This window comes from Suncus etruscus, chromosome 8 (genome assembly GCF_024139225.1).
Source record: "Suncus etruscus isolate mSunEtr1 chromosome 8, mSunEtr1.pri.cur, whole genome shotgun sequence".
NCBI lineage: Eukaryota > Metazoa > Chordata > Mammalia > Eulipotyphla > Soricidae > Suncus > Suncus etruscus.
Genome location: NC_064855.1, coordinates 109,998,193 through 110,012,915, shown reverse-complemented (window position 1 = coordinate 110,012,915; position 14,723 = coordinate 109,998,193). Strand labels below are relative to the sequence as shown.

General features: G+C 40.4%; 1 protein-coding gene across 1 annotated transcript in view; it reads left to right on the top strand.

Annotated features, from left to right (window-relative positions):
* DCT (dopachrome tautomerase) overlaps window positions 1–12,607 on the top strand; it is a 52,130-nt gene extending 39,523 nt beyond the window's left edge. Inside the window, exons 7-8 of the mRNA XM_049778515.1 lie at window positions 8,274–8,475; window positions 12,432–12,607. Coding sequence (XP_049634472.1) covers window positions 8,274–8,475; window positions 12,432–12,607 — 378 coding nt within the window. The remainder of the gene's footprint in view (window positions 1–8,273; window positions 8,476–12,431) is intronic.
* The last annotated feature ends 2,116 nt before the right edge of the window (window positions 12,608–14,723 follow it).

Genomic DNA, 14,723 nt, shown 5'->3' with positions numbered 1-14,723 from the left:
GAAAGAACCCCAGAGAGAGGCAAAGCAAGACTGACAGAGTTTATCATAATCATCCTAGACTCTTTTTCTTGCCATCTTTTTCTGAGCCACACCTGGTGATGCCCAGGGGCCACTCTTGGCTTACTGCCTGCCTGTCCGTCTTGGCTGTGCTCAGGTGTAAAATCACTGCCCCCATGCCATATCTCCAAGCCAAGGTGTATGAGTCTAAAGCAGGGGTCTCAAACTCAATTTACCTGGGGTCCGCAGGAGGCAAAGTCGGGGTGAGGCAGGGTCACATAAGGGATTTCGCTTACTGAATATTCGCAATAAAAAATCTCATTAGTATGAAAAAAATCGCATTAAACATTTGCATACCCTGAACAGAACTGCTCGGGGTATGCGAATGTTTAATGCGATTTTTTTCTTACTAATGCGATTTTTATTGCGATTATTCGGCAAGTGAATAATCGCTAATACTGCGATATTTGAAGGCCAGCCGCGGGGCACAAAATGTTGTGCGAAGGGCCACAAATGGCCTCCTGGCAGCGAGTTTGAGACCCCTGGTCTAAAGCAAAGTCGTGCATAAAATAATCCAGAGCAGGCTGAGAATGAAACACATATAGTCTGGCAGTTTTCTACCTTGTATCTCAACCCAGCTGCCTGTCAAAACTGCTGTTTTTATTGAGTACAGAGACTACCCCTGAGTGGGGCAGTAAGGACATAATAAGGGCAGATAGCTCTGGCTCTCCTGAGCCAGTCCCACCCAGGTTTACAAAAAAAGACAGTAGTGTTTCTCTACACAAGTTAGATCCTCTTCAATTTCTTTCTGGAGTGTTTTGAAGTTTCCCTGGTATAGGTCCTTCATTTCCCTTGTAAGGTTGATTTCTAGGTACCTTACATTTTTTGATACTATTTTAAATGGAGTTGTATTTTTGATCTCTCTCTCCTCAACTTCATTACTTGTGTAGAGAAATGCTACTGTCTTTTGTGTATTGACTTTGTAGCCAGCCACTTTGCTGTATTGGTTAATTATTTCTAGGAATTTTACTGTGGACTCTTTAGGGTTTTCGATGTATAACATCATATCATCTGCAAAAAGAGATAGTTTGAATTCCTCTTTCCCAATTTGGATTCCTTTGATACCTGTCTCTTGTCGGATTGCTATTGCTAGGACTTCTAAGATTATATTGAATAAGAGTGGAGAGAGTGGACAGCCTTACCTAGTTCCTGAGTTTAGTGGAAATGCTTCTAGCTTTTTAACCATTAAGGATAATTTTGGCTGTGGGCTTTTCATAAATAGCTGTAACTATCTTGAGGAAGGTTCCCTCTAACCCTATTTTGCTGAGTGTTTTCAGCATGAAAGGGTGTTGGATTTTGTCAAACGCCTTCTCTGCATCAACTGATATGATCATGTGTTTTTTGTCTTTCTTGTTGTTGATGTGATGCATGATGTTGATTGATTTGCGTATGTTGAACCAACCTTGCATTCCTGGGATGAAACCTACTTGGTCATGATGTATGATCATTTTGATAAAGTGCTGGATTTGGTTTGCTAAAATTTTGTTTAGAATCTTTGCATCTATGTTCATTAGTGAGATTGGTCTGTAGTTTTCTTTCTTGGTGGTGTCTTTGCCATCTTTGGGAATGAGTGTGATATTAACCTCATAAAAGGAGTTGGGGAGAATTCCCGTTTCTTCGATGGTTTGGAAGAACCTGTGGAAAAGTGATAGTAAGTCTTCTCGGAATGTTTGATAGAATTCGCCTGTAAATCCATCTGGACCTGGACTTTTGTTCTTAGGGAGTTTCTTAATTACATCTTCAATTTCCTCTGAGGTGATTGGTCTGTTTAGGCTTTCTAGGTCTTCCTTATGCAGTCTTGGAAGATGGTATTTTTCCAGGAATCTGTCGATTTCTACTGGGTTCTCTAGCCTAACTCAGTATAGTTGTTCATAATATGATCTCATGATATGTTGTATTTCTTGGGGTTCTGTTGTAATCTCTCCTCTTTCATTTGTGATCCTACTGATTTCGGTGTTTTCCCTCTTTTTTTTGGTGAGTTTTGCCAGTGATTTGTCTATCTTGTTTATTTTTTTCAAAAAACTAACTGCTGGTCTTATTGATTGTTTGTATTGTTTTCTTTGTTTCTATACTGTTTATATCTGCTCTGGTTTTTATTATTTCTTGCCTTCTGGTTGTGGTTGGATTTCTTTGCTGATGTTGTTCCAATTTCTTGAGGTGATCCTTTAAACTGTTGGTTTTTTCATTTTCCTGTTTCTTGACATAGGCCTGTATTGCTATGAGTTTCCCCCTAATTACTGCTTTTGCTGTGATCCACAGATTTTGACAGGCTGTCTCTTTATTATCATTTGTCTCAAGGAATCTATTTATTTTCTCCTTGATTTGCTCTTTGATCCAGCTGTTGTTGAGCAGCATGTTGTTTAATCTTCAGGTATTAGTTTTTCTTCATTTCTTCTTCTTGTAATCAATTTTGACCTCTGTTGCATAGTGATCTGATAGGATGCTTCTAATGTTACTTACATTTGTGAACTTATATAGGTTAGATTTGTATCTAGGACATAGTCTATTTTTGAAAAGGTTCCATGTGGGCTTGAGAAGAATGTGTATTCTGTTTTCTGATGATGGAGGGTCCTATAAAAGTCTATTAGCCCTAGATCTTCTAATTTTTCATTTAGGGCTTTTATGTCTTTGCTGTTTTTCTGTTTGGTGGATCTATCCATTAGTGATAGTGGAGTATTGAGATCTCCTATAATTATCACATTTCCCTTCATGTGTTTCTCCAGGTTTGCAAGCAGTTTGCTGGGCTCTACATTAGGTGCATAAATATTGACCAGAGTTAGTACTTCTTGATCTAGTGTTCTCCTGATCAGTAAGTAGTGTCCCTCTTTGTCCCAGATCACTTTTTGAGGTTGAATGGATTTTGGTCTGATATAAGAATGGCTGTCCCTGCTCTTTTTTGTTTTCTATTAGCCTGAATAATTAATTTCCATCCTTTTATTCTAAGTCTGTTTTTGTCCTGTAGTTGTAGGTGTGTTTCTTGCAGGCAGCAGAAGTCCAGTTTATGCTTTATAATCCAGTTCTCTACTATGTGCCTCTTAATGGGAGAATTTAGACTATTAACATTTAGGGAAATTATTGACAGAGAGGACTGTTGTGCAGTTGTGTTGTGTAGGGTGGTTGTTGTTACAATCGGGGGTTTGGATTGTGTAGTTTGTCTCTGAATAGGTCATTTAGGATCAGTTTTGTTTGCGCAAATAATGCAAGATTATTTTTGTTTGAGAATGTTTTTAGTCTGCCCTCTCATATGAATGAGAGTTTTGCTGGATATTGGACCCTAGGTTGCAAATTTCTTTCGTTCAGGCATTTAAATATGTTGTTCCACTGTCTTCTTGCTTGAATTATTTCAAATGGGAGATCTAGTTTGATTCTTATGTCCCTTCCTTTGTACTTGAGGGTTTTTTTTTCTCCCTTATTGCTTTAAGGAGATCATCTTTCTCTCTCTCTCTCTCTTTTTTTTTTGCCATTACTATATGTCTTAGTGTTTATTTATTAGGGTCTATTTTATTAGGGACTCTCTTCACTTCCTGGATTTGCACTGAACTTTCTTTCCAGAGGGTGGGAAAGTTCTCTGCTATTATTTCTCTGACTATTTGTTCTTTCCCTTTCCCTATTTCCTCCCCTTCTGGTACACCCACAATTCTTAGGTTATTTCTTTTGTCCATGTTCATTAGATACTGGAATTTTCCTTCCATTGCTTTGCCTTTTATTTCTTTGTTGGTTTCTTGGTCATTTTTTGTTTGCAGTTTTCCTTCGAGTTCTTCAATGTGCTTCTTGAATTGTGTGTTTCTGCTCGTAAGGCTTGTTACGTTGTCTTTTAATTTCTTCAATTCCTTTTGTATGGAATCTCTCATGTTCTTTAACATTTCTTCTTTAGTTTGGCTGATTTGTTCATCCATAGATTTTTTTTTTTATACTCGGTGGCTAGCATTTCTTTCATTTTCTTTATCAATTCTTGCATTTCCTTCCTCATGCTGCTTTTAGGTCTTCTTTCCATGGATCTGTGCATTTTTGGTGAACTTGGAAACTTGCCAGGGTTTGTCTCCATATCTCCAGATGTGAGGGTTCTCCTTGATTTACCCATATTTCCTTGCATTTATTGGTCTGTCTTGGAGTGCAGTGCCTTCCAAATTCGGCCTCTTTTGGCCCCTTATGGCATGGGGATGGGTCCCCTCCCTGAGCGTGGTTCTAGAGGGATCTGTTGGGTGAGGTCGCTGAGGTTTGGCTCCTCGTGTGTTCTCTGGTGGGACCTGATCAGTTGTTCTACCCTTTTGATGCCAGCTATTGCAGTTCCGCTCCTGGCCACAGTGGTGGGGACACTGTTGAGCCTAGCTCCTTCACCCCCACCCCCTTCCTGAGAGTCAGCACTGCCTCTTCCTTCAGTGGGCCTGGTCAATTCTCTCTGCGTATTCCTGCCAGCCGGTGCAGTTCCGCTCCTGGCCACAATGGTGGGGGGCGCTATTAAGCCTAGGTCCCTGCCCTCTCTCCCCTGTCTGGGAGTCAGCTGAGCTCCCCCCACTCCAGGTCTCAGCCAAAGAAATTCCCTCAATCAGACCCCCGGCAGCTTCCCTCGGCCCCTGGAGTTTGAGGTCCACTCCTAGGCTCAGGGGAGCAGGCTGCTGTAGCCCACCCAAAGGTCAGGGGAGCAGTCCCATGCTCTCCTCTGTTCCACAGATTCCAGCCTGTCCCGGCATAGCTGGGCATCTTGGGAGCCAGGCAGGGGGTGCCAAGGGGGCGATCGCTCCCTTACCAGTGTCTGCAAGTGTCTGGTGCAGCGGGTAGATTGCGCGCAGGGGACACCTGGGGATGGTTTCTCCCTTACCTGTGTCTGGGCCGGTGTGTGGGTCTGGGGTGTCCACAGAGAGTGCCCTGGGTGTTTACTCCCTCACTGGCTCCTGCGGTCTGTGAGTCCGGCGCACAGTGTCTGAGGCAGGCGCAGCTCAAATGACACTTTTGAAGAGCTCTATGAAGGTTAAGCCAGTGACTTCCTATTAAATGTCTGACATAGCTGACACATAGGTTCACTGTAAACACTATAAACATTATTGAGATTAGTGAGGAAGGATGTGGGAACTGTATATTGGACCCTCAGCCAGTCATACTTCTTGCTACTGAAGACTCAACTCTATTGTTTGGGCACCATGCTTGAAACAGATTTTGCTGGAAGGGTTGGCAGGACCCCAGGACTATGTCTGGATGATGAATCACAACATCACTGTCTGTCTGTCCATCTGCCTTCTTCTTTCTCTTTCTCAGTACTTCTAACATAATTGGACTTTCCAGGTTTTAGCACACAGGCAATCTTTTTTATGGACTTGCACTAACATTGACTCCTTTCCAAAAACTGATACCCCATCTCCAAGATAAGGTTCTGAGCTCTACTTGCTAGAAAATTCCACCCTGTATGAGAACCAGTCCTCTTCTAAAGTAGTTGCCTATGCATTGAATTCAGCTTTGTAATGCTTCAACCTGGCTTCATGGCTTCAACCTTTCTGCTTAGAGTCAAGATCTTAGAATTTAAAAACTCTTTTTTTTTCTCCCAGTTCAGGCCTTAAGGTTTGAGTTGCTAGGTTTCTCTGTTATGAATTTTAAACATCTTCTTAGGGGAAAATTTTTGCTTCAGTAAATTCAGTATATTCTTTTTACTTTTTCAAATGTAGCCACATAAGACAATATAAGCAGAAAGGATTTGCTGTTGCCAAAGCTACAAAGTATCCCAGGAAAACTTAAACATAATATTTACTACATAAATAACAGCAATATGTGTTGCAGGGATGAGTTCTGATACTTGCTCAAAGTTAGATATTTTGAAGTCAAGTGAATTATTGCAGAAGTAAACTTGGATCATTCTAGGTCTATAGAGTTTCTCCTTTCCTTTCCACAAGCTATGTCATGGACAAATCAATCTAGAGTAAAAAGAACTTTGACATGAAGTTCTCAGAGATAGAGACCATGAAACAAGCCCTTGCAAAATTTGAGCCAGAAAACTGCAGGAAAAACCTAGAAAATAGAGGAGGATGTGGCATTGGCTTGTAAGGAGCCTTTTAGGTTGGATATTAAAGCAATAAAATTCTCTATATGGCTCTATTATCAACCAACAAACCTACTCAGCATGGACCCTCTCCAGTGGTGTACAAGGCTTACTTTTGAATCTTAGCTCAGAGATCACTCCCGATGGGCTCAGTATCATATGGAGTGTTAGGGATCAAATCTGGGTTGACCATGTGCAAAACAAGCATCCTACCCACTGAATTATCATTCTGGCCTCATCTCCATCAGTTGATGCTTACTTCACATTTTCAAAGATGAGTCATCCTTGTTGATGACCTTCGGGTGTTAAGGATCTTCTTAGGAGACTTAGGAACATAAATTTCAAATGAATTATAGTGTAATTGCTGTAAAGAAGGGTTAAGTGGGAAGTGCTGAATGAATTCATTTAATAAGCATTGATTGAAATAAGTACCTCCAAGCTCCCACTGTCTCAGAGCCTAGGGTGACTGGCATTAGGGACAAAGACCGGTAGGAAGCACAGACATGGTCTCTGAGATCCTCAAATTTCACTGCTAGGGATGAAGGAGGAGATTTGTTGACAGGAAGAGAGGCTGTTTAGAACGTACATTTATAGCCTATTGCAATGCTTTGTCCACACATGTGGTTTTCATTTTGGAGGGGTCCACACCCAGTGATGCTCAGGGGTCACGCCTGGCTATGCGCTCAGAAATCGCTTCTGGCTTGCTTATTTTGTATTTTGGGGGGTGACACACCTGGCAGTGCTCAGTGTTTACACCTGAATCTGCACTCAGGGATCATTCCAAGTGGGCTCAAGAAACCATATGGGATGCTGGAAATTGAACCTGGGTTGGCTGCATGATAGACAAGTGACTTAGCTGCTGTATTATGGCTTTAGCCCTCATAATATATAGTATTTAAAACTGCCAATACTGGTTGGTTTTGTATTTTTAGATATATATCAATCTTATTGGTGGGCTGTCAATATTTTAAAAACAAGTGATAATTTCTAGTTTGACAAGGGCTTAACAAACTCCTAGTAAATATGATGAATGAATACTGTACTCACAGTAGTGAGTACAGGAAACTATTTTTGAAGTTTCTTCCCCTGAAGCAACACTGAGAACTCATATAAGAGGGTTGCAACATGTGAGCATAAAATTCTGAGTGTTTCTAGTGAGAAAAAACTTGGTAAACCATTCTGAATTTTTTTCCTTCTCTGTTACCTCTCCTTCTTCTCCTCAGTCTCTTTCTCCTCTCCCACCCCTCTTCCTCACAGAAGACACATATCAAGTCTGCTAAACACAGATAGTCTTTTCTTTTAAGACAGAATCCTCTAAATTTTGCTTAGAATATGCAACTCATCATGCTTATATTGTTCCCATACTTTGTAATTAAACATGCATTTGTTAAAGACCTTAAATGTTTTCCAATTGAAATGAAATCTATAACATGGGTTTCTACTTGTTTACATGGCAAAGAATGTTTCTAACCACACTGAAAGACTTAAGCCAGACCTGGAAAAAAAAAAAAAAAACTAAAGTTAGATCTAGAGTAGTAGCACAGCAGAGAAGGCATGTTACCAAACTGGGTTCTACTCCCAACATCCCTTATGGTTTCTTGAGCCCTGCCTAAAGTAATTTCAGAGTGCAGAGTCAGAAACTTCTTAAGCACCCTAAGATATCAAAATAACAAATCATATTTAAAGAGAATGAGGTAGTGACTCAGTGGTAGAGCACTTGCTTGGCATGTGTGAGGCCCTGAGTTGCATCCCCAAAATCATCCGGTCTCCTGTGTGCTGTTGTTAGTGATCATCAAGCCCCAGGTAGAAACTAGCTCCTGAGTGCCGTTTGGCATGGCCACTAAACCAAACCAAAACAACTCACATAAAAATGCCAGCCACAGATTGCTAAGATTAGGCTGACAGATGGAAATGTTTTATGTCAATTAGAACCTTGCTCTAGAATAGAAAGCACAATGGTTAAAGGGGCACTTTACTTGCAAGTCACTGGCCCTGGCTTCAACTGTGGCAATGCATATGGTCTCTAAGCACTGCAGGGAGTGATCTCTAAGGACAGAGCCTGAAGTATGCCTTGAGTACTGATGGTTGCAAGTTAAACAAGCAAACAGTCCTGTTCCATGTTAGAGCAAGTTCTAGGTGAGTGCATTGGACCTCTCAATCTTAAAAACCACCTTCCATTGTCTTGCAGGTACTTCATTCCTTTACTGATGCCGTTTTTGATGAATGGATGAAAAGATTTAATCCTTCAGCAAATGCCTGGCCTCAGGAACTGGCACCCATTGGTCACAACCGGCTGTACAACATGGTACCTTTCTTCCCTCCAGTGACCAACGAGGAATTCTTTTTAACCGCAGACCAACTTGGCTATAGCTATGCCCTTGACCTGCCAGGTGACTAACAAAACATCTAAATGGGTGACTCATTTGGCTTCTAAAGATGTTTTCGTTGGATCTCCTCTTGGTTAATGATTTCAAAATGTAAACCAGGATCTTAAATGGATATATTTAGGGCTTATTAAGTTTATTGGCAGTTTTCTAAAATATGCATGTCACCTTTATTTTATTATTTTATTTTATTTTTTGTTTGTTTGGAGCCACATCCAGCAGTGCTTAGGGGTTACTCCCGACTTTACACTCACAAATTATTTCTGGTGGTGTTTCAGGGGACCATGTGGGATGCTAGGGATTAAACCAGGGTCAGCCACATACAAATCAAAGCCCCTTCTCTCTGTACTATGTCTCCAACCCTATATATCACATTTAGATATAAGTTTTAAACTGGCTATTAAAGATGAGAAAAAAAGGTATGGCTGGCACAGGATAGTCTGAGAAAACAAAATGTTGTTAGGAGACTTGATTCCATGGAGAAAGTACCTCTGATTTCACCTGATTTGACAATTCTATCTATATGAGTAAAGAGAATGAGGATATTTAGTAAGTTTTTCTAGGGACTGGAATGCTAGCACAGGGATGAAGGTATATGCCTTGTAATAAGATGTCCCCAGTTCCATCCTGACACTGCATATTGTCTTATGACACTGCATTCCTGAATGCCAGTATAGAAAAGTTGGCCAAAAATTATAGACATCTAGATCCAATGAATATCTTTTGGGAGACCCCCAAAAGAAGTCTGAAGAGAAGACACACATTTTTCAACTTTCTCAGGCCTCTGTTGTAATCTATTTGTCATAAAAATATCTTACTGTCCTCAAGGGTACACTGGAAGGATCCAGAGAGTTTATAGTAGCCTAGGGTGCAATTGGGAGGTAGTTTATATTTGTTCATTTAATAAAGTAAATTTAATTAAGAAGGGTGCTGAGTAAATTTGTTTAATTTTCTTTCTATAAAGGGGATCCTATGTCCAATAAGCTTGGGTGCCTCTGAAGAGGACTGTGAAGAGAGAGCTAGTGCTTGGGGAGAAGGAACCATGAGTTAAGGTTATGTAGTTGAGAAGGGCCTGTACTTGAAGAATTTTAGGAGCTAGAATAAACCACAATGAGAAAGTGTTCTATATCTTTTAGTGGGTTGGCACTAAGACAGACATAACTGGGGAGAAAGCTGCTATGTAATCACTGTGGGGACAGTCAACAGGATCCTGACTTCAAGACATCATGACAGTGTCTCCAAAATATTAATTTAGGCTGCTCAAAATCTCTAGCTGTTCTTTTTCTGAGTGTAAACCGCACAGACTAGAAAGTGGGCACCTCAAAGAGCCAATTGTATAGCCATGCTTGTGGTGACAAGATTCACAATAGATAAAAGGAGGAAGCTGTCCAACTGCCCACGCCTGGATGAGTGGATAGACCCAACATGGAGAATCCATACAATGGGATGTTGTTCAGCTTGGAAGAGAGGCTGATCCTGGGACATGCACGAGATGGGTGGAACTTGGAGGCTCTGTGTGAAGGGAATAAGGTCATTCACAGAAGGACAAAATAGGTCTTTCCACTTCTCTGAGGTCTTGAATGTGACTTGATTCCTAGAAACAGAGAGTAAGAGAGCAGTGGACAGTGCTGGGGAGTTGGAAGAATGAGATTCTCTACTATAGTTTTGCATCATGAGAGGAGCTCTGTGGAGGGGATGTACAGCAATGAAAAATGTGCACATCTGGATGCCTCCAAGCCAGATACTTCTTTTTTTTTTATAAAGTTCATTTTTTATTCTTTTATTTTAAATAATATCTTTATTTAAGCACCTTGATTACAGACATGGTTGTAGTTGGTTATCAGTCATATAAAGAATACTGCCTTTGGGGCTGGAGCTGTGGTGATAGAGGTAAGGTGTCTGCCTTGCAAGTTCTAGCCTAGGATTGACTTCAGTTCAATCCCTGGTGTACCATATGGTCCCCCATGCAGGGGCAATTTCTGAGCAAGAGTAACCCCTTAGCGTCACTGGGTATGGCCAAAACAAAACAAAAAAAAGAATACCCTCCTTACCAGTGCAACATTCCCACCACCAATGCCCGCCATTTTCCACTTCCCCTTCTCGCCTGTATTTCAGACAGGCTTTCTAGTTCCCTCACTCATTGACATTGTTATGATAGTTGCACTCACCACTCTTTGTGGTGAGCTTCATATCGTGAGCTGGTCCTTCCAGCCTTCATCTCTATTGTCTCTGGGCATTATTACAGTAATGTCTTTTGTTTTTCTTAAAACCCATAGATGAGTGAGATTTTTCTGTGTCTATCTCTCTCACTCTGACTTATTTCACTCAGCATAATAGATTCCATGCACATCCATGTATAGGAAAATTTCATAACTTCATCTCTCCTATGGCTGCATAATATTTCATTGTGTATATGTGGCACAGTTTCTTTCAAAACAGAGACTTCTAATGATCAGGATTTGATCAGAGAGAGTTCAATGGTTAGAGTGCCTGCTGGTCGGAAGGAGACCCAGGTTAGATCTTCCACACCAGATGCTCTGTGAAGTACCACCAGGAGGGATCCCTGTTGTATTTCCCAGCACAACACCAAAACAAAACAAAAACAAAAACAAAAACTGGTCAGGGTGGTCAAATCTTTGTTCACTGTATTGGGCTACATTTGAGCAAATAATCAATTTTGGTTCTGAAAAGTAACTTTAGAATAATAACTATTGTGGTAAAGTCATAAGGCTAGGAATAAATACTAGGCTGGAGACAGATAGACAGACAGACAGAGACAGACAGAAATACAGAGAGAGGCAGAGAGAAAAGTGTCTGCCATAGAGGCAGGTATGGGAATAAGTGAGAAAAAACTGCGGATATTGGTGGTGGGAAGTGTGTATTGGTGAAGGAATGGGTGTTGGAACACTATATGACTGAAACTCAACTATGAACTATCTAACTGTATATGTCATAGAGATGTAATTAAAAATTTTTATTAAAAATGTTAAAACACAACCTTTTTTAAAAATGTTATGTTGGCCTAGGTAGACTAAAAATGAAGTCATTCCTGTTGTGGAAGATAGTTTAATAAAGATATTTGAAGAGAAGATTTTATTTACTGTGTGAAAATTTAAGAGAGATATTTAGTATAATTTTTCTTTTATTCCCCAGAGGCCATTTTTTAATTGCAGGACATATGTGTGTTGTCACTGGTAGAGTTCACTTCCCAGCTCCTACTCAGTCTACTTGCTATTTTTGCATGACTATATTCTCATATACAATTATTGTTTTATTTTGTTTGGGGACCATAAACAATCATGCTTGGGGCTACTTTGAAGTCTGTGCTTGGGAAATGGCTCTTAGTAGTGTTTGGAGAACCAGGTGGTAGAGGGATTGAACCCAGACCTCCTGTATGCCAAGCACATGAGCTAACCTGGTAAACTCCATTCCTCCAGAGACCAGAAATCCTTTACAAAAGGAATTTCTCACTCAGAAAAGTCATTACAGTCTTCCTTGGATGGGTCATTCTGTGCAACTTTTTGCTATAATTTTTTTAATGCGGTGAAGTATATTTAAATAACAAGATGCTACTTCCCACTGCCTCAAGAAAAGCAATGGTGTTTGTGATAACTTGTTGAAAAGAAAGAAGAGACATTTTCTCCCAGGAAGAATAGTATTGTCTTTCTGATTTTGTTTTTCGGAGAGTGTGAGACACAACAACAGGTGGTACTCAGGGCTTATTCCTGGCTCTGTGCTCTGGGATCACTTGTAGCTGAGCTCTGGGGACCATATGAAATGCTGGAAATCAAGTTTAGGTTAGGCACATGAGACAAGATCCCTATGCACTGAACTTTCCTCTCTGGCCCCAGGCAGCATAATTTTGCATTCTTCACAAAAATACTTGGGAAAGGCAAATGGGTTTTTTTCTTTCCTTGATGAACATCCCAATGGCAAATGCATCTCTTCTGCTTTGCTTTCAGTGGCTGCAGAGACGACAGGCTGGGCTGCAGCAGTCTCGGTGGCGGTGGGAGTTCTGGTGGCTCTGGCTAGTCTGGTGCTGCTGCTGCTTTTCCTTCAGTCCAGAAGACGGGCCAGAGACTTCACGCCCCTCTTGGAAACCCAGCTCAGCAGCAAGAGCTACACAGAGGAAATCTAGAAGGCCAGCTCCTTACCCTAGAGAGCCTCAGACCTCAGTGCTGACCCAAGACCTCATTTGCTGTTTCAGCCACTGTTACATTGACCAGTATTCATAGAAAATCCAGCCGTAGCCCATGACCTTGCTACGTCATGGTTTGGGCTTTGGGGTCAGGATTTCTGGGAGACTGGTGTTCACATTCCTGATATGTTTGCTTTCATTCGCTCTCCCTTCCCCTGTCCTTCAATTCACTTTTGTTCTACTATGTATGACCAGGCACCACAACATTTGGTGACTATACTGGGATGCACCTTTGGCTATGGTGCAGACACCCAGTCTGACTGCAGAGCTGGACAGGGTCACATATGAATTGTGGTGCTGAGGATGTCTCAAGGCTCAACACACTGCCTAGACAGTGTTGGGATTCAACTCAAGATCTCAGACTTCCAAGTCAGACCAGTTTTTGTTTTATGTTTCTTTGTTTCTAGGTCACATCTGGAAGTGTTCAGGGGTTACTCCTGGCTCTTCATTCAGGTATCACTCCTAGTGGTGCTTGGGGATCATATGGGATGATGGGGATCGAACCTGGGTCGGCCACATTCAAGGCCCTTCCCACTGTGTTATCGCTCTGTTCCCCAGCAATTCAGACCTTTCATCAGTGATCTGCTCCTGAGTCTTTACACCCTGTGTTTATGCCTACAGAGACATGACACTAAAATGAAAGGTAAGCGTGCTCTGAAAAGGTTGTGGATAATTACTTGTTAAAAGTGCCAAGGAGAGTTGACTTTTATGGGTGAACTGTTATAAATAATTCTATGAAGCAAAAAAAAAAAAACACCTCTAGTTTATCTTGGAAGTATAGTCAAATTTTTATAAGTCATATACTCAAAGGATTTGCTTAAAGCAAGATCCATCCTACTTAAAAATAAAGAGAAATGATTTCTACTTTGTTACTTTTTATCTGTAGTGCATGCAACATGTTTCAAATATTATGTTTTATCATGTCCTCCTAGGATAAATAATTTTCTAATTTTGTAGTTTGTGTAAGAGGAATAACATTTTATAATATCATAATAAATCAGTGATGAATATATCTAAACAAACACAGAGATCTGATAAACCTGTAGAATAAAAACATTAGTATTTACTTACACTTGAATATTATCCAAATAAACCCAGGCAACACTGAGCATTACAGGGTTATATTTTTCAATGAAGGGAGAAAATTCAATCTTGAAGAAAATGAATAGATCACTTTATATACTTCTGTACACAGCATTAGAAAAATGAAATGACTATAAATTATGATTTCAAAACATTTAGAAATAAACTGGACTCCATTAACAATGTTCTTTTGCAAAATAAATTCTAATTCTAAAATTCATTGATGCTAATTTTGTATCTTAGTCAGGAATTAACATTGTATTTATTATTGTTATTATTAATATTTGGTTTGGGGGCCATACCTGGTGGTGTTCAGACTTTACTTCTGATTCTGTGCTCAGGGATCACTACTGGCATTGCTTGGAGACCATATGTGATGCCAGAATTTGGATTAGGGGTTAATCGCATGCAAGATAAGTACCTTAACCCCTGTACTATCTCTCTAGCTAAGGAATTAACATTATTTATTTAATAATGCTAAGGAATAATTTTAGCTCAAAAGAACAAGAAAAAGAAAACATAATAAAGAGACATCAAAAGTAGTTTGAAATATTAGCATTTATCTGTTAGGTGTTATTCCTTTAGTAATATATGAGAATTAATTCAAAATCAATTTTGAAGTTCATACACTCAACTACCCAACAGGTGGGAAAATGAGACCCCAGTCATTTTTCAAGTACAGTTACTTTTTGCTGTCCTGAAGTCTAAAGCCTTATTATGAGGTGAAGAAGACATGAAATGAGGAGGTCAATTTTAATGATTGGCCAGTGAAGGGTTTTTGTGGGTTTAATTTTTGTGTTTGGGGTTAATTTGATGGTGCTCAGATCTCTCCTGATGGGTTTGGCTATGAGCAAGGCAAGCACCCTATGTGCTGGACTATAGCTCCAACCCGAATGAGAAGTGGAACACTACTGAGATTCTCCCCCAAATCCTTCTGGGCTAGGCCCCTCTGGTGAACACCCCAGAGGAAAGA